The sequence below is a fragment of the Tiliqua scincoides genome, chromosome 2 (assembly GCF_035046505.1).
Source record: "Tiliqua scincoides isolate rTilSci1 chromosome 2, rTilSci1.hap2, whole genome shotgun sequence".
Lineage (NCBI taxonomy): Eukaryota > Metazoa > Chordata > Lepidosauria > Squamata > Scincidae > Tiliqua > Tiliqua scincoides.
The window spans coordinates 165,492,405-165,513,165 of NC_089822.1; the positions used below are offsets into that span (position 1 = coordinate 165,492,405).

General features: G+C 48.5%; 1 protein-coding gene across 1 annotated transcript in view; it reads left to right on the forward strand.

Moving 5' to 3' along the window:
* Window positions 1-19,648: 19,648 nt before the first annotated feature.
* The window catches only part of SHISA6 (shisa family member 6), a 320,988-nt gene continuing 319,875 nt past the window's right edge, over window positions 19,649-20,761 (forward strand). The window contains exon 1 of the mRNA XM_066615832.1: window positions 19,649-20,316. Within this exon, the coding sequence (XP_066471929.1) occupies window positions 19,649-20,316 (668 nt within the window). The remainder of the gene's footprint in view (window positions 20,317-20,761) is intronic.

Consider the following 20,761-nt stretch of genomic DNA (forward strand, 5'->3'; position numbering starts at 1 on the left):
TCTTTGGCAGAGTGGGTAGTGACAGCTGCATCGTCGGCAAAGAGGAAGTCACGCAGACATTTCAGCTGGACTTTGGATTTTGCTCTCAGTCTGGAGAGGTTGAAGAGCTTTCCGTCTGATCTGGTCCGGAGATAGATGCCTTCTGTTGCAGTTCCAAAGGCCTGCTTCAGCAGGACAGCGAAGAAAATCCCAAACAAGGTTGGTGCAAGAACACAGCCCTGCTTCACTCCGCTTCGGATGTCAAAAGGGTCTGATGTGGAGCCATCGAAGACAACAGTGCCCTTCATGTCCTTGTGGAAGGATCTGATGATGCTGAGGAGCCTGGGTGGACATCCAATCTTGGGGAGAATCTTGAAGAGGCCGTCTCTGCTGACCAGGTCGAAAGCCTTTGTGAGATCTATGAAGGCTATAAAGAGTGGCTGTCGTTGTTCCCTGCATTTCTCCTGCAGTTGTCTAAGGGAGAATACCATATCAGTGGTGGACCTGTTGGCTCGGAATCCACACTGCGATTCTGGATAGACGCTCTCTGCAAGTACCTGGAGCCTCTTTAGTACAACTCGGGCAAACAGCTTTCCTACAACGCTAAGGAGAGAGATGCCGCGGTAGTTGTTGCAGTCACCCCTGTCACCTTTGTTCTTGTACAGCGTGATGATGTTTGCATCCCTCATGTCTTGAGGTACTCCACCTTCTCTCCAGCAGAGACAGAGGATTTCATGCAGCTCAGTGACGATGATCTCTTTGCAGCATTTTAGGACTTCAGCAGGGATGCTGTCTTTTCCAGGTGCCTTGCCAAAGGCAAGGGAGTCCAGGGCCACGTGAAGTTCTTCTAGGGTTGGTTCACTGTCAAGCTCTTCCAGCACAGGCAGGCACTCAATGTTGTTCAGTGCTTCTTCGGTGACTACATTTTCTCTGGAATATAGCTCAGAGTAGTGCTGCACCCAGCGTTCCATCTGCTGCGCCCGATCCTGGATGACCTCGCCTGTGGCAGACTTCAGAGGGGCAATTTTCTTCTGTGTTGGACCTAGGGCCTGCTTGATACCATCATACATCCCCTTGATGTTGCCCGTGTCAGCTGCTATCTGTATCTCGGAACAGAGCTGGAGCCAGTAGTCGTTAGCACATCTCCTGGCAGTCTGTTGGACTTTGCTGCGAGCAGTTCGGAGGACCTGCAGGTTGCGCTCACCATACCGTATACCCCACTGAATACAGTGGATTTACTTCTGAGAAACCGTGCATAGATTTACACTGCACACTTACTGTACTTCCAGAACTTCAAGCAATAAGTTGAGTATCCTGTTACACTGCCTCCCCCAAAACCCCACCATACAATTTTTCAAGGACGTTGGACTGTCTTTGTATGCTCTGCCCATAAGATTAGGTAGGAAAAGAACTTTAAACCTTGTTACAAGAATTACGGTTCAAAATGTAATTGTTTATTTCACTTCTGTAAATGTAAATGTATGGATTGGATTGTATACTGTTTTTATTCTAAATAATTTCAAGATACAATCATAATCATAGTCTCATAGCTTTGCTTTGTGGGGGCGGACTCACTCAAAACAATTGCCTACACTGGTATCATTTCCTTGTGGAAAAACTGCACTGGAACACATGTTTGAAAGCAGCAATTGCCAGTTTTCCTACCCAGAAGTGATGCCCATGGTCTTGTGTGAGGCAGCTCAGTGCCAGAGAAAGGTGCCTTGTTACTACAACTATAAAACTGTAAATTTCATACTATTCAGCTTGGAACCAGATAGGCAATACTGGCATGTTTTATCAAGCTGCATGATGCAGTTTTCCTACAGAAACTAAAGTCTGCCTGGCTGTGAAGTTACCTGGATGGGAGATCTTCCTGTAGCTGCTCTGAACTCTTTGGAAGAAAAGTGGGAAGTTGTAAAAAAAAATCAGAAAAAGACCCCTACCTGGGTGAATTCTCTATAATCTATGTTGCCATAGAAACACTTTTGGGAAGATGCGGAGTCCCCTGGGGCCCACAGATTAGCATTTTGTGTTTTTACTTAATTCTAAGATTAGAAAGACCTAACCTTTTACCATTTCCCAAAATACGCTAAGCAGCAGTTCTGCACCTGAACCACAACTAGAAATGAAAAAGCTGACAACAGCCCATGAAGCTAGGAAACATCGCAGTGAAAAGAGCACCTGCTAATACCATTGAGGGATGCAATCTTTGCAAAAGAATGAGCACTACAAAGAAGTCAGAGGCAATCTCTTCGCCCCCCCCATACCATTGGCAATGGTATTGACCAAGTCTGGCCAATACCAAACCATTGTGCTATCTTTGGAGGGACCTACCAACACTACAGCCTGCTCTGAAATCTCTATCATGTTGTTGCATTTTTTAAATCAAGACATTTGAAAGTGTCACAGAAAGTTGCCAAATTGACAAGACTTATCTTTTGTTCTTCATCATTCCTTTCCAATTAAAATTCAGCAATGCCATGATGTTGCACACACATATCCACACGGGCCTGCGGGCACACACACTTTCATACACAAATGTGGTTTTGCCTCTGAGCATCTAGATGAAAACTGTCTGCCTTTAATACCAAATGTCAAATGTTGTAGTAGAAGCTTCTGATTTTTCAGTAACTATTGATATCATAGCTTTAGCACTAGGCATCCTGAAAGCTGCATTCATTACAGCTCTGACTAAAACTCACACAATCATGCCCCAATCCCACCCACAAGAAATACTGGCATAAAGACAGCTCTACTAATGCAATATCAGCCCCACTGGCAGAGGACAGCTTTCAACAACAGAAGCAAACCTGATGCAGGTGCAGTGGGGCCAAAATGCTGCACTGCCGAAAAATGGGATTAATCCAGTGCTGGCATAACCCTGGCAGCATGGTGGGGTGTGTTATGGGAGGGGCAGCACAGGAAGTGCTAAATCCTATCCCACTAAATGACAGACATGCCCCTTTTGTTCAAAAATTGCTACGCCAGCAAAGAACCTGGCATAGAAAGAAGAATCCCAGGGTACCATGCACATGTCACATGTCTCTCGGCCCTCTGAAACCACCCACACCACAAAGCACAGGATGCAGAGTATCTCTAGCAGCCAATCATTGCACACACACACCAACTTATAAGCAATGTTCTAGCACCCACACAGATCACAAGGTGTATAACATGAGCCTATAACACTTTCCTTTCTCAAGGGGGAGATTTTGATGAAGGGAAGCACACTTTGTGAAAGGTCACTTTAGGTGCAAACTACCTGCACAAACTAAAAGGTGTGTGCAAACATAGATGGTTAAGATTTGTCCTCTCTGAACTCTTCTTGCAAGCTAACAACCCCAGCTGCTTTGCACAGTCACATCCAAGTAAGTGGGGGGTGGGGGTGGAGATCCATACACTCACCTGAACTCTGCCTTGCAGGGCCACTGCTGAGAGCTAGACAGGAGTCCTCCACACTAGGCCACTGCAGGCCAGCCCAGGTGCTGACCACAGTACCTGCCCAGATGCCAACTGAAAAACCCAGCCGCGATCCTATCCCAGGTCCCTACTCAGATGCTAGTTGAGGGGCCAGTCTAGATGGCTGCAGGGGGGCAGCCCTGCCAGCCAGTTATCCAACAGAGGGGTCCCCATGCTGCTTGTGGTCATAGGCTGTGTCCTGCCCAGTCTCTGCCTGTCAATGTGGCTAACCTGTGGGTCTGCATTGACCAGATGCATATGGCGAGCAGGCAAGTACAGCAGCAAGAATCTGGACAGGGTCATGCATCAGCAGGAGGGCATTCTTGTGGCCATGGCACTGGCTGATGAAGATGCAACACATCAGGATTGGGCCCTGGTAGGTGTTGCTGCCCTGCTATGGGAAAAGAACCACCTCTTAGGTGTTGTGCCTCACACACAGCCTCACACACACATTTGCACAGAGAAGCTGGTTCATCCTCAGTTTGTCAAAAGCAGCATGAAACAGTGATCACAGCCAGATATGACCTCAATAAATGGATGGTCCCAAACCCACCTTTAATGAGAAAATGGGAAATGCAGGTATAGTTCAGATGTTTATAGGACGGATCAGCAGGTGGAAAGGAGGGATGCTGAATTCTTCTCATGTCTACCAATCCTCCCCTACACAGAAAATAGCCATTAATAAGATGGGGGCATGCATCTGCAGGGAAGAAATGTAAAGGCCCCCCACAGTCACTCACATTCATGTTATGAGAGAAAAATAGGGTTGGGAACCCTGTTTTTTCCAGAAGCATTTACTGTAACCCGGAGACATAAGCCCCAAACCAACTAGAAACAAAGGGAGATGGTTATAGCATTCTCATCATGCTCAAGAGCTCATTGGGTATTGTTGGAAACAAAGTGCTGAGCTTGACAGAATTTGCCTTGCCAGCAAGAAAAGTCTTATGCTGTTTTTCTCATTTTTACTATGATGAGTTTCATTGATAAAAGAATCCTGGTATAAATCAATATGTTTGCCAGTCTTGCTTTGACCAGCGTGTTTTGCTTCTTGAAAAATACTTCACATTGTAGTAGTAAGATCAGGGTCATAATCTGCAGTAACCAGGGATTTCCAATTTTATAGATATGTGTGCATGTGTGCACAACCCTATTTAAGTCTCACTCTGCCAGACCGCCCATTCCCATGGCATAAGGCCCTTTATGGCTGTCACAAAATGAACAAGCCATTTGGCATGGCATGGCTGGTGCTGCAATTGGTGAGCAGCCTGATACGCACACCAGCACAGAAGCGTAGCTAGGTCATTTGACACCCGGGGCCCGTAAGTGTTTGTCACCCCATATGACTTAATTAATTAATAAATAATCAATTAATTATTAATTATATTGTTTAGTTAATTCACTTTTTATACCACCCTTCCTCTACGCAGCTCAGGGTGGTGTACATGGTTCCTTCCCTAATTTTGTCCTCACAACAACCCTGTGAGGTAGGTGAGAGAGAGATAGTAATAGTCATGACATGGAATGAATAATAATAATGGCCAGAAAATAAATGCAGTGAATATTTCCCCACAAGCAATGGATGAAATTCTACATCAAATGGTATATAACATGATGTTATTATTCCTAAAAGCCACAATTTCCAGAATTTTGGTCACTAGGGTGTCACCCCCCTCCCCTGGATGTCTCATTGGCCTGTTTTAAGTTAAGGCAGTGGTTCTCAAACTTTTAACACTGGGTCCCACTTTTTAGAATGACAAACTGTCCAGGACCCACCAGAAGTGATGTCATGGCTGGAAGTGACATAATCAAGCAAAATAAAATAATTATAAATAATTAAATTAAAGAAAGCCAGATAAATAAGGGGAAGCCAGCCCTGTTTCACCATGTGAATTTTCTCTGTAGGCTGCCTGCAATAACACCCCCGCACAAAAAAATCAGTGAGATTTTCAGCCCTCCCCAGTGCCCACCTTACCAGCTCAAGCCTCTGGTTTATTCTTGGGGGGGGGGTTGCTGCCTGCAATAACACCCCCCATAAGTAAAGCGGTGAGATTTTCAGCCCTCCCCAGTGCACACCTTACCAGCTCAAGCCTCTGGTTTATTTGGGGGGGGGGGCTGCCTTCAGGAGCATTTGTTGAGTTTCACTTTCATTAGATGGGGACCAAGCAGCTAACCCTGCATTCCTCTTTGCCTGGCTTGACCAGGAGCCAAGCCACATTTGCTTACTTGCGAGTAAACACAACCATGTGGCTAACTTTTGCTTTCCATAGGGCTTGATACATTCGTCTGCTTGGAGGGAGAGACTTCCTTCTTGGGTGTTTTGGGGGGCTGCTTTCATTGGATAGGAACCATTCTGGTGTCATTGGATTCCTCTCAGCCTGCCCTTTCTGAGAAACTATGGCAAGTTTGCCTATTCGCGAGTAAACACGCGATATGGCTCAGTTTCATTTTCCATTGGGTTCAATGCATTTTTTTGTTTCCGGTGTTTTGGCCATAACTTTTGATGAAAAGGAGATATTTCAATCTGGTTTTTTGCATTGCATTCCGCTGGAAATTCTGCATCCAACGGTATATGGCATGATGGGGTTACTCTTAACCTTCACGGTGTTAGCAATGTTGGGGCATTTGTGGTGTTACACCCCCCCCAAGGGTGGTACCCGGGGCGGACTGCCTCCGCCCCCCGCTAGCTACGCCACTGCACCAGCAGACTGGGTTCACATACTGATTCTGGTAAGTTAGTGTAGAGGGTGGAGGGAGGTGGGGAGGGAGCGGGACAAGGCGGGCAGGTGGGTAACAGGGCAGCAATGGGGCTGGGAAAGGGGTGGTATTGGTGGTGGCACTGCACACCAATATCCAATCCCTTTTCCTGGCCTCTATCATCTGACCTGGGCACATGCGAATTTACATCAGTAATACAGGTATAACTTAATTATCCATGGATATTTTTTTTAAACCTGCAGTTTCATCTCAATGCAATGAGAAGGGCCCTTTAAATAAAAGAAAAAAAGGACTTTTAACAATAGCCTCATTAATGTAGGAGAGGACAGCTGGTATACAATCCATTAAACATTCTCTCTCCAGGCACTTAGAACAGCCTCACTCCCAGGCAAGCAAAAGAATGCAAATCATTATCACCTCCTCCATCCTTTCCCTGCACTGGGCTCTCAGAGAAGGGAGGGGTCACTGCCTTGGAGTGAAGCCTTTCTAAATGCCTGGAGAGAGATTGATTGTGTGCATTTGCAAAAGATCAGCAAGGCTGTTTTTAAATTGCTGAGCAAAAGGACTTTTTTTTTAATGGATTTGTTTAGTGCAATTTTTTCTGGGAACAAAACCCTTGTCAATAAGGAGACTCAACTTATATACCTGGTGCAAGTCAAGTAGATCCAGTTGGCAGGTGTGGACTTACTCTGGGGTAAGGGAACAAGGTGTGAGTGTAAATAGAATGCCAGATGCAGTGGTGTGGGCCACTTGAGATACAGGAGGCTGGACTGGATCGGCCCTGAACCTGATCCAGCTGGGCTCTTCTTATGTTACGTTCTCTCTCTCTCTCTGTGCTCCTCATGCACCCTTGTCCTCCTAACCCTGGGGTCGGCAACCTGTGTTTTCAGAGCCGCATGCGGCTCTCTCAGTGGTCTGATGTGGCTCTCGAGTGGGGGCTGGAAGCGGGGCGCCTTCCCCCCCCCCCGCCGTCGCCCAGCCAGCTCAGCCCTGAGGTTGAGCTCGCTACAGGGCGAAGGACTCCGCCCCCTTGCCCAGCAGGGTGCTTACTCACAGTGGGGGGCGGAGAGCAGGTCCTGCCTGCCAAGGAAGGAGCTGCTGTGGACAAAGGCGGCGCCCTGGCCCCGCACTCAGCAGCCAGCGCCTGCAGCGCATCGCTGCAAGGCACCCCCCCACCCCCGCCACCAGCGGCTCTGTCCCGAGGTTGAGCTCGCTGCAGGGCGAAGGAAGGATGCAAGGAAGAGGGGGGTGGAGAGCAGGTCAGGGAGAGCCGCTGGTAGTGGGGAGGGGGTGCCTTGCATCTCTTCCCTGCGCCCTTCCTTTGCCCTGCAAAAACCTCGGGACAGAGCCGCTGGTGGCGGGGGTGGGGGGATGCCTTGCAGCAATGTGCTGCGGGCGCTGGCTGCTGAGTGCGGGGCTGGGGCACTGCCTTCACCCACAGCAGCTCCTTCCTTGGCAGGCAGGGGCGGCGGCGCTTTCCCGGACCTGCTCTCCGCCCCCCACTGTGAGCAAGCACCCTGCTGGGCAAGGGGGCAGAGACTCTCCTGCACAGGGCAGCCGGGCATCTCTTCCTAGCGCCCTTCCTTCCTTCCTTCCTTCCTTCCTTTGCCCTGCAGCGAGCTCAAACTCGGGACAGAGCCGCTGGTGGCGGGCATGCAGGGGGGTGCCTTGCAGGGACCCCCCTGCCAGGCAGGGAGAGCTGGCAGCACTGGCAAGGCCGCACATGGGCTCAGTGGGGAAGGGCATCAAAGGGTAGGTGGTCCTCTCGCTGAGGGAGGGCGCTGCGAATCGCAGCCCAGGTTTGAGGGGCAGGTGGGAGCCCCTCCCCTCAGGCAAAGCATGAGGGATGGTCCCCACTGGCTGCCTGGTGTCTTGGGCCTCCCTGGGTGCGAGGGGAGCCCTGTCCTTTTCAGTGGGGCTCACTATTCAGTGCCCACAAAGCCCCTTTTCTCCCCCTCCTCCTCCCCCCTTGGGACGTTAGGGTCACACCTGTTGGAGTTTGGTGCAACTCCGTCTGCTGTCCAGAGGTGGCAGGATACTGTCCTGAAAGGGTTAAGTAAGTCATAGCCCAGTGACCATGGCCTACACTTTACCTGTCCCCTTTGGATGACCTATGTGGGGGTGTGGCCCAGACCCTGGCCTATAACCTTCCCTTCGCTCCGAGCACGCGCTCTCTTCCTCACTGAACCTGACAAGGTGGCACTCAGCAGGGCTTTGCTGGTGAGGTGGCACACCAGGGCTTTGCTGGTGTGTGCCATGTCTTGACAACATGGCACACACCAGCGTCATTCAGTTGACAGAGTGCGACAAGAAGGAGCAGAGAAGAGAAGATCCAGGGCAAAGCCGTAAGTAAATAGTAAATAAAAAAAATATTTTCTTGGTGCTGCATAATAAAAGGACATAAGAACATAAGAACAGCCCCACTGGATCAGGCCATAGGCCCATCTAGTCCAGCTTCCTGTATCCCACAGGGGCCCACCAAATGCCCCAGGGAGCACACCAGATAACAAGAGACCTCATCCTGGTGCCCCCCTTGCATTGGCATTCTGACATAGCCCATTTCTAAAATCAGGAGGTTGTGCATACACATCATGGCTTGTATCCCGTAATGGATTTTTTCTCCAGAAACTTGTCCAATCCCCTTTTAAAGGCGTCCAGGCCAGATGCCGTCACTACATCCTGTGGCAAGGAGTTCCACAGACCAACCACATGCTGAGTAAAGAAATATTTTCTTTTGTCTGTCCTAACTCTCGCAACACTCAACTTTAGTGTATGTCCCCTGGTTCTGGTGTTATATGAGAGTGTAAAGAGCATCTCTAGTCTATCCACTCTGTCCATCCCCTGCATAATTTTGTATGTCTCAATCATGTCCCCCCTCAGGCACCTCTTTTCTAGGCTAAAGAGGCCCAAATGCCGTGGCCTTTCCTCAAAAGGAAGGTGCCCCAGCACCTACAAGGGACCTACAAGAGGGGGCTACATTATAAAAATGGGACTTATAAGAGCATAAAGGTAAAAAAAAAACTATATATGCAGTGTTATCTTCATTTTAGATGTCAAAAGGGTTTTGTGGCTCCCGAGGTTTGCTTTTCTCCGAAAAACGGGTCCAAATGGCTCTTTGAATGTTTAAGGTTGCAGACCCCTGTCCTAACCTCATTGGTGTGTGAAACAAAATCCCACCCTTCAGTCCTTGGATGCACCCATTTTCTCCCACTTTGTGCCTTCCAGATTGCCATCTGGTGTCTGTCAGATTCCCTTACCCCAAGGAGGCCTCCAGAGGCCAAAATCCCGTGTTGTTGCAGGCACAACACTGGACTGACATTCAGTTCATTTCCTAGAATATGCCTTTTGAAATTCCAAACTAGTCTGTAGTTTAGTTGCAGCACAATCCTATGCATGTCTACTCAGAAAAAGTCCCTTTAAATTTAATGGATACTTCTTGGGAGTGTACATAAGAACAGCCTTGCTGGATCAGGCCATAGGCCCATCTAGTTCAGCTTCCTGTATCTCACAGCTGCCCACCAAATGCCCCAGGGAGCACACCAGATAACAAGAGACCTGCATCCTGGTGCCCTCCCTTGCATCTGGCATTCTGACATAGCCCATTTCTAAAATCAAGAGGTTGCACATACACATCATGTCTTGTAACCCGTAATGGATTTTTCTCAAGAAATTTGTCCAATCCCCTTTTAAAGGCATCTAGGCCAGATGCCATCACCATATCCTGTGCCAAGGAGTCCCACAGAGTAACTACATGCTGAGTAAAGAAATATTTTCTTTTGTGTGTCCTAACTCTAATAACACTCATTTTTAGTGGATGTCCACTGGTTCTGGTGCTGTGTGAGAAGGAAAAGAGCATCTCTATCCACTCTATCCTTCCCAGGCATAATTTTGTATGTCTCAATCATGTCCCCCCTCAAGCGTCTCTTTTCTAGGCTGAAGAGGCCCAAATGCCTTAGCCTTTCCTCATAAGGAAGGTGCCCCAGCCCAGTAATCATCTTAGTCGCTCTCGTTTGCACCTTTTCCATTTCCACTATGTCCTTTTTGAGATGTGGCAACCAGAACTGGACACAGTACTCCAGGTGTGGCCTTACTATCGATTTGTACAATGGCATTATAATATTAGCCGTTTTGTTCTCAATACCTTTTCTAATGATCCCAAGCATAGAATTGGCCTTCTTCACTGCCGCCGCACATTGGGTCGACACTTTCATCGAGCTGTCCACCACCACCCCAAGATCTGATCTGTCACGGACAGCTCAGAACCCATTAGCCTATATGTGAAGTTTTGATTTTTTTGCCCCAATGTGCATGACTTTACACTTACTTACATTGAAACGCATCTGCCATTTTGCTGCTCATTCTGCCAGTTTGGAGAGATCCTTCTGGAGCTCCTCACAATCATTTCTGGTCTTCACCACTCGGAAAAGTTTGGTGTCGTCTGCAAACTTAGCCATCTCACTGCTCACCCCTGTCTCCAGGTCATTTATGAAGAGGTTGAAAAGCAGTGGTCCCAGGACAGATCCTTGGGGCACACCGCTTTTCACCTCTCTCCATTGTGAAAATTGCCCATTGACACCCACTCTCTGTTTCCTGGTCTTCAACTAGTTCTCAATCCATGAGAAGACCTGCCCTCTAATTCCCTGACTATGCGGTTTTTTCAGTAGCCTTTGGTGAGGGACCGTGTTGAACGCCTTCTAAAAGTCCAGATATATAATGTCCATGGGTTCTCCCGCATCCACATGCCTGTTGACCTTTACAAAGAATTCTAAAAGGTTCGTGAGGCAAGACTTACCCTTACAGAAGCCATGCTGATTCTCTCTCAGCAAGGCTTGTTCATCTACGTATTTTGAGATTCTATCTTTGATGAGGCATTCCACCATCTTACCCGCTATAGATGTTAGGCTGACCAGCCTATAGTTTCCTGGGTGCCCCCTCCTTCCCTTTTTAAAAATAGGCGTGACATTTGCTATCCTCCAATCCTCTGGCACCGTAGCCGTTTTGAGGGACGTTGCATATTTTAGTCATGAGATCAGCAACTTCATTCTTCAATTCCTTAATAACTCTTGGGTGGATGCCATCTGGACCCGGTGACTTATTGATCTTTAATTTATCAATGACGTCTGAAACATCTTCTCTTTCAACCTCTAGCTGACTTAATTCCTTGGTCAGGAGGGGCCGTTTGGGCAGCAGTATCTGCCCGAGGTCTTCTGCCGTGAAGACAGATGCAAAGAACTCATTTAATTTCTCTGCCATCTCTAAGTCTCCTTTTATCTCCCCTTTCCCTCCCTCACCATCCAGAGAGTCAACCACTTCTCTGGTGGGTTTCCTGCTTCTAACATATTTGAAGAAGCTTTTATTATTCCCCTTAATGTTGCTGGCCATGCATTCCTCATAGTCTCGCTTGGCCTCCCGTGTCACCTTCTTACATTTCTTTTGCCACAGTTTATGTTCCTTTTTATTCTCTTCATTAGGGCAAGACTTTCATTTATGGAAGGAAGCTTCCTTGCCCCTTACGGCCTCTCTAACCTGGCTGGTTAGCTATGCAGGTACCTTCCTGGACTTAATGGAACCCTTCTTCCTTTGCGGTATACACTTCCACTGGGCCTCTATTACTGTTGTTTTAAGCAGCCTCCATGTACTTTGGAGAGATTGGACTCTTTTTACCTTCCCTTTCAACCTCCTTCTAACTAGCCTCCTCATTTGAGGGAAGTCTGCTCGTCAGTAGTCAAGGGTTTTTGTGAGAGATTTGCCTGGTATTCTTCCCCTGACATGCATGTCAAAGCAGATTGCAGCATGTCACTGTTCGCCAATGGCTCTGTAACATTGACATCTCTAACCAGGTCCTGAGTACCGCACAATATTAAATCCAGAGTCACCAGTCCTCTGGTGGGCTCCATGACTAGGTGCTCTAAGGCACAGTCATTTAACATGTCAAGAAATCTGGTCTCCTTTTCGTGACCAGAACACAAATTGACCCAGTCGAATCAGATTGGAATCAGAGTGTGAATAAGATTGGAATCGTAGTCTTTGCCTTGTCCTTATATCAGGGAAAAACTTGGAGTTAAGGTAAATGCATGTCACAAAGCAATCTGTCCTGCTCTTCTCTGGGCCAGTTCAGATGATCTGTCCAAGATAGCCTTCTCATATTGTGATCAAGGATGCACATCAACATGTTCTGATCCCCCTGGCATTATACCTTCTGAGTTCCTTGAGTTTAATCACTTGTGGAGGAGGTTTTGATAACCTCCCCCTCACACAAACCAGTTTTTGTGTTTAGATCCTCTCTACCCACAAATTTTGCTTTGTGAGGAATCAGTGCTAGCAAACTGCAATGTCAAGATGGCAGCCAGAGTTGTGGAGATGGACAGCCCAATCCTATCCACACTTTCCTGGGAGTAAGCCCCATTGACTCAAACGGGACTGACTTCTGAGTAGACATGCATAGGATTGGGCTCTGAAGCATCCTTCTATTATATTCCTTATTTGAAGCTAATGTTTCAATATGTCTTTTATTACCCTTGCATTGTCACTCATTCTTGACCTTTCTATTTTGTTTCTATTTTGGATTCACTACTGGCCATGACACACAGTAGCTATGGTTCATACAAGCACACACACCAGTCAATGACTGTAGCAGAAAGGAGTAATTGGCATGTGTGAAAAAGTAATTATCGACATCATTTCCATATCACCTTGCATCAGTTCAAAAACAATGCTTTCAATCTGTTTTTCACACTGTTTATGGATATTCAGCCTCAAGATATGAAAGCACCTTTCATGTATTCAACTGAATGTGCAAAAAAAAGGAGTCGCTCTTGGTCACTGGGTCCTTTCTCCACCCTGGAAGAAGGTGTGCAAAGAACTTTGTGCATTTGTAGGTTTTGTTCATGAAATAACAGACCCTTGATAAGCCTGAGTCTGCAACTGTGTGGACACAACGTTTGTGTGCACAGTTTCTACATGTGTATAGTACATGCTTCCCTCCTTCCTCCAAATACAAATACAGGATGGGGAGGAAGACAGAGGCTGAGATTTCCACTTCCTGTTTATAACAGGTAAAAACTACTCACTAAAGCCATTACTGTGTAAGGGCCTGGAAGAGTTTGGGCCAAACAGGCCAAGGGTCAGGTTCCAGCATAGATAGGCAAGGATCCACAGAGCCAGGGACTGAGGACATGATCACAAGCATGTTTTACCAGCACCAGTGGCGGGCCTGGAATGGGGGTGGGGGAAAAGCCTGTGGGCCTTGCGAGGGTGGCACCACTGTGCCTACTGCACTGCCGCCTCCACCCACTGTGCTACCTCTGCCTGCCCTTAGCCATTCCAGGGGGCAGGCAAAGTTGGGTTTCCTGGAAGTACTGAAGACTGTGTTGGAAGCCTCAGAAGGCTTACCAAGTGGTTCTGAATGCCGCATGAGGCTCCATTGCACTAGGTAGGTATCCGGGTGGGAGAGCCATGTGATTCAGGGGTGGCACCCTGGGACACAACAGGGAGACAAACACCCCTGCCCCAGCACATACATACAGTCTGTGAGTATTTAAGTAGGTACTGTATCTGGAAATTGATTGGAGTTTATATCTGCTCCATGAAGCTCTAGGAAGAGGGTATGTTTATGAAGATGTCTTATAGTGAGTCAGATCAAGGCCTTGCAGAAGGTCTTTCTGAGACCAGCTGTCTGAAATCCCTTAACTGGAGATGTCTAGAACCTTGGACTTTATACATAAAGTGTATCATCAAGTGACGGCTTCCAGGGCAATTCAAGTCAATCTGGCACCTGAAGTGCTGCCAAATTCTGTTCCCCTCCCCATATACACACACACCAGTGTCAAGCAGGAACTTGGGGTTGTCATGATGTCCCACTATCCATATGCTTTTATGTTACTGTATGCATTTGTGGCCACAGATAGCTATATTTAGCCTTTGAGCCTTTATGTTTGGGCCTCTCTCTGATTCTACTTCTGCTTCCTCTAGCTCCTCTCTTAGAATGCTGTTATCACTCTGAAGAAGGTACTAAATAAACAAGGTATTAAATAAATGTGAAAGAGATGTGGGTGCAGTACTGGTCAAAGCAGAAGATAGGCTGACACCAATCCCAAAGAGAGGAGGCTAGAGAAAGGTGAGAAGACAGAAGATGGGTCAAACTTTGCTACTTGTCAACAACATTCAAATGCCAAAAGGCCAGAGGACCATCAAAACTAGATGCTTATGACTGACAGAAGCCATAGGACATGCAAAAAAGGGAAGTAGCAGGCCTACAAAGGAAGCACCTGAGCATCTCCCAAGGGTGTGCCAGTATAAACCAGTCCAGATGGAATTTTCCATCATATCACCCAAGACTAGGGTGAGTGATTAGTACAGATGACCACATTGCAGAAGATAACCTCTTCTGAGAAGAACAGCCCCAGGGAAATAATAACAACAACAACAACAACAACAACAACAGGTATTTATATACCGCCTTTCTTGGTTTTTATTCAAGACTTTATTCAAGGTGGTTTACATAGGCAGGCTTTATTTAAATCCCTTATTAAATAGGGATTTTTACAATTGAAAGAAGGTTCTTTCTTTCAAGAACCACTACATTCAAGGTGTTTCGTTCCGATCTGGCTTCACATTCTGGCCTCCATCCTCCCACGCTCACAGCAGATGGAATAGCTCGGCTTCAGCTTGTCAGCTGCTTCAAGATCGCACGGTGCCGGTGGCCTCGAACTGGCGACCTTGTGGATGTTATCCAAGGTTTAACCAAGCCTTCTGACGTTATGGCCTTTTTAACATCTTTTATATATCTTTTAGTTGCTTTTTTACAGGCCCGATTCCTCTAAGAACTGCTGTTTTATGCTCTTTTATTCTGACTCTTCTGACTACTGTTTTTATGGGTTCTGCTAATGTGTTTTTTAATATGTTTTTATCTGTGAAATTATGTTTTAATTTGTTTTATATGTTGTTAGCCGCCCTGGGTCCCTTTTTGGGAGAAGGGCAGGATAAAAATAAAGTTTTATTATTTATTATTATTATTATTATCTTCAGGCAGACGGAGGCTCTACCCTCTAGACCAGACCTCCCGCCCACTCCATGTCTACTCAGAAGTAAGTCCCATTAGAGCCAATGGGGCTTACTCCCAGGAAAGTGTGGCTAGGATTGGGTTGCCCGTTGTTGCTACTTCTTGCTATAAATATATAATATGTTTTCTATTTAATACCACTGACTGGACCTGGACGTCTTCTAACAGAAGGATCAGGCCTACTGCTGGAAAGATGGAAAGGGACCCAAAGGGACCTGATCAACCCAAGTCCCACCCCATCTCTAGCACCACTTTGGCGACCTTTGGAATTAGCATCCAAACATCCCTGAGGCAGCCCCCATTTGGAATAAGCCCATTTGGCATCTGACAGTAGCATGCATGCAAATGCCAGCACCCTCTGCCTGGCAGTGTGAGCTTGCCTTTACCGAGCTGGGTGGTTTGACTCATTCAAATGTTCTTCACAAACATGCCTGTCTTTGCACAGCTTCATGGAGCAGATGCTAACTCCTATGAATGTCTAGTTCCTTCCAGATACAACGCCTGTTTCAGTTCTCCATAGGCAAATGTCATTATATTTTCACTTTCTAAATAAAAATGGTAATGTCCCTTGAACTATGGTTCAAGATGCATTGTCCTTTAATTGTTATAGATTGTTTCTATCCCTCTGCTTTAAATTCATGGCTTGAGAGGTATGGTTAAAGTTATGGCAGCTAGCTGCTAACATTGAATATATGTTTTAAATCATATATGCTAGTTAGCTGCTAACACTGAATATATAATTTTAAAAAAGGAAAATGCCAGAGACTCAATACAATATTAAGAAGTAAATGACTGACAGCCCAATTCCTATGCATGTCTACTCAGAAGTAAGTCCCTTTAGAGTCAATGGGGCTTACTCCCAGGAAAGTGTGAAAAGGATTGGGTTGTTAGAGACCAATCGTATCCAATTTTCCAGTGTCAGTGCAGCTCTGCCAATGGGGCATGCACTGCATCCTGGAGCAGGGAGGCAGTCACAGAGGCCTCATCAAGATAAGGGAACATTTGTTCCCTTACCTTGGGTTTGCATTGCTGCTGCACCGGTGCTGGAAAGTTGAATAGGATTGGGTCCTGAGGGCCCAATTCTATCCACACTTACTTGGGAGTAAGCCCTATTGATTATAATGGGACTTAGTTCTGAGTAGACATGCACAAGATTGGGCTCTTAGGGTCAGGATAGGACACTGCTGCAGCATGCCAATCCATGCCTTAGCATGAATCCCAGCTCCTCACTTTGAGTATGCAGTTCTGGTCTATACTAGAGAACCAAGGTGTACAAGTTCTCCCATCCACTCCTTTCCTGAGACACTTCACCAATGAACTTCCCTGATCCTTTCTACAGATATCGCAGCTCAGTGTACCTCACCTTTTAAACAAGATTCATTGGTGACACAACTAGAGAAGCAGAAGCAATCTGAAAAGGAATCTCAGGATGTACAGTATACTCTTCAGTTCCCTCAATGCTTTTTAACTACTCTGGTTTAGGGCCATTTTACAATTTAGTCAGTCAGGTGGTAGGCTATGTTGGTAGAATTTGGAACTGTACCACTTCAAGCCAGAAGTAGCTTGTGTCATATTTTATAATACTCCCTCACATAAAAAGGTCCCTGTACATTATAAAGGGAAAGCATCAAAATCAAAACAAATCTCAATGCGCTAGTTTACCACATGCAGGGCTATTTTTTAAAAAAAAAAGAAAGAGAGAGAGAAGCATTCAAAACTAAGAGCTTTCACTTACAATCTGAACAGGTCTGTAATAAAGAAGTGTTAGGTGAGACTACATATAGGTGAAATGAGCAATCATTGCAGAAGAGCCAGATCATACATACAGGTAATAAAAAAAGTTTAAGTGATTTAGGTAAGTTTAAGTGAATCCTAACCCCTTATGTCAGTGCTTTCTAGCACTGACATAAAGGCAATGCAGTTCTGAGGAACAGCTGGAAACAAACATTCCCTGACTTTGAGGAGGCCTCCATGAGTGACATCCAACTGCAGGATGCAGCACATGTGTCACCGGCACTGCTATGCTAGTGCTGGAAAGCACTGACATAAGGGGTTAGGATTGCGCCCATAATTGTAGTACTTCTTAAGGAACTGCTATGTTAGGAACTGCTGTGTTCAGTGGCAGTATGCTTCTGAATACCACTGGCAGGGAAGCAGTGGTAGGAGAGAAGTATGCCTTTGTCTCCTTCTTGTAGGCTTCTCAGAGGCATTTTTGAGAGGCTTCTGAGAAGCTTCTCAGGGTCACTGTGGGAAGCCAGATGCTGGACGAGATGGCCTTTGGCCTCATCCTGTGGAGCTTTATGTACTTATGAACAAGCAGATAGAAAGCTTCTTGCAAACTACTTTCCTTTATATCTCCTTTTAAGTAAAAGGGCTTGAAAATTCAAAGAGGGCACTGGGATGATCCTCTTGTGCCTACAGCACCAATTGATATTGTTCAGTTTCTCAGCCTACTGCAGCCATTTCCACGGGAACATGAGTGAGGGGGGGCAGGTTCACAGAGGCTGTCCCTGCTCTTGACCTCCTTCCCTTCATCTGAAGGTGAGAATGAGATCCAGTGCTTAGGCTTTCTCAGTGCCAGTCTATGCACACACATCTGTAGAGGTTCAGGCTCAGATCTTCAGCACAATGCATGGAGTTTGGGGTGGGGAAGCAGGTGCAAGCCCACTGCGCCACATCCCCCCCCCACATGCCCAGTGAATGCATGATGTGCAAACAGAGATCATTCCGCATAAGTTGTCGCTTTATTCATGTGTTTCGTTCCATTTTTCTCCCCATTCTCCCAGAGGGGCACCCAAAGTGGCCCTTACAATGAGGGTGACAGATGGGTGGATGTCCCAACCCTTCAGGGCATGATTATAGGTCAAGGAGGAGGAGCCCCAAGCGCTCTCCTGGTCATGAAAGGGATTGGGCAGAGTCTTACAGCCCCATCCTAGGCATGTCTACTCAGAAGTAAGTCCCACTATAGTCAATGGGGCTTACTCCCAGGTAAGTGTGGGTAGGATGGCAGCCTAAAGACTTGAACACCCCATGTGCCTGCTATCTTGCTATGCGGCACAGCATGGAACACCCTCTCCCTCCCCCCCCCCACAAAGTTGCACACCACACAACCAGCAGCTGGCACAGCCCCTTCCCTGCCTTCCGACGACCCCGCAGCTCCCCCTCAAGCCTCTCCCGCGTCAGCTTGTGCAGACCCCACAGGCTGCTGCTGCTTTTGCCCCCCACTTACCGGGGGGGGAGGGGTGGCGCCGACCTGTTTCCCACCTCGGGGCAGGGAACGAGGGGACGTGCGGCGCTTCTCCCCAGGAAGGGGGAGCAGCCCAGCCCAGCCCTTTCCTCCGAGACCTGTGCGGGGAGTGCGGGGCAGAGGGCGGGCGGCCCCACGAGGGCGGAGAGGCGGGCTCTGCGCTGCCGCCCCCCACCCACTCCCTCCGCCGGTCCCTGGAGCCGCGGGGCTGCGATTTCTTCGCAGGGGAGCGGGACTGGGCGGGCCTACCGCCAGAGGGAGGCGGCGGCGGCGGCTCGGCGCTCAGCCTCTCGCTGTCCCCGCCCGCTCAGCAGCAGCAGCAGCGCCTCTCGAGCCCGTGCAAGCAGCAGCAGCAGCAGCGGCGCGGGCAGCTCCGAGCAGAGCGCGGCGACGAGGGTGCCCAGTCCGGCGCCTCCGCAGTGCTCCCGCTCCGCCCCGGCATGGTGAGTGAAGGCAGGGGGCAAGGGCGCGGGGCGCCCGCACGGGGGGAAGGAGGGTGGCCAGTGAGTGCTGCTGCTGCGGCGGGCCGTGCCGAGCCGGCTGCTCCCGCGGTGCTGCTGCTGTTGCGCGCTCCAGCTCTTGGTCCCTCGCGCCAGGGACGGTGCCAAGGGAATTCCCTGCTTGCCCGCTAGGCTGGCATCCGTGAACAGCCGGGGCTGCTGTCCGCTGGGACGCTGTCATGCCCCGCACAGCAGCCACACCTGCCTGCCCTCCTCCTCCTCCCTGGCACTCATCCCAGCTTTGGCGGGAGGTCCTCTGGTCGCCCAACCGAAAGAGACCCTCTTCTCTCCCCCCCCGCCCTCCACTCCACCAGGCCCCCTTGCAGGGCAGCTCCAGCGCCCCCACTTCCCCCACCCCACTCCTGCTGGTCTCTTGGGCCAGGTGGCGTCTGATCTCTCCCTCTCTCTTGCAGCCCATCACTGGAGAAGCTGCCGTCAGAACGGGACGCGCGCAAGAGCCCAGGCAGCCAAGTAGTGCCTCTTGCTTCTTGCCAGGATGAAGAGGCTTCTCCAGAGTCGGAGGCTGCCGGGTCCAGGCTGCTGTCAGTGAAGCCTTCAGTAGCGACTCCCATCTGCCTGCAAATCCTACTCCTCTTCACCATCCATGGAGTGGCAGAGCAGAGGTCCTTGACTGTGCTGGGTTGGGCAGAGCCCCCCACCTCCCACTCTCTGCTGCTTCCGCTCATCATGGGGTGGAGGCATTTACTGCTGCTCTTGCCTCTTGCCCTGTACGCCCTGGCACTGCTACTGACCACACAAGCGGCTGGGCCCCCACGGACACCCAAGGGCAACCGGACACAGGGGGCAGCAGCGCCTCGACGACCCCCCAAGCTGGGCAAGGAGCTACTGAACCAGACCTTGGCCAGCACAGCACTCTCTTCTGTACCAGCTGGTAGTGGGGGCAGCCATGGGCGCAGTTCCAGTGGAGGGTCAGCAAAGGTGCCCTCCAGTGGCAGTGCAGGCAGCTCAAGCCCAGCGTATGAGACCTGCATGGGCTACTATGATGTCAGCGGGCAGTGGGACAAAGAGTTTGAGTGCAACAACAGCCAGAAGGATTTCCGCTACTGCTGTGGCACCTGTTATTACCGCTTTTGCTGCAACAAGCGCTCTGAGAAGCTCAATCAGGACAGGTGCCGTAATCAGGGACCACGTCCCAGCACAGATTCAATGACCCCAGCCACCAATAATGATGGACCTGGTGATATACCCAATGGGTATGACCCCAATGAGGACAACACTAATGCCACTGTCTACATTTCGTGTGGGGCCATTGCCTTTGTTGTCATTGCGGGAATCTTTGCCAAGGTGGCCTATGACAAGGCGCGACAGCCACCGCAGGAGATGAACATCCACAGGTGAGAGCAGGGTGTGGATCCCTGAACCTATTTCCCTTCCTTTACAACTCACAACTTTAAAGCACACACTTGATAGCAAGAGATGGACAGCCAGTTCCCTAAACCAGCACCCCACATATTTCTACAATCTCAGTTCCATCATCACCTGGGTGTCAATAAAACCCAAGCTTAGAATGTCTCAAAGAGACCCAACTTCTTGTCATCTTAATGACTGGATGATTGCCTTCCCTTAGAGTTCTGCTGTCATGCAGAGGATGAGAAGGAGTTCCCTTTAGGATAGCTGAGATACGCCTTCCACCTGCTGTACCACACAGATAACTCTTTTCCCCATGGAGATAAACATAACCCTACACTTTATGGAAGATAATGCTTCATCTCCAGGCACCAAAACAATTGTAAAACAAATTGCTTCACAGCCAAATAGGAAGAGGGACTGGAGAGAGCA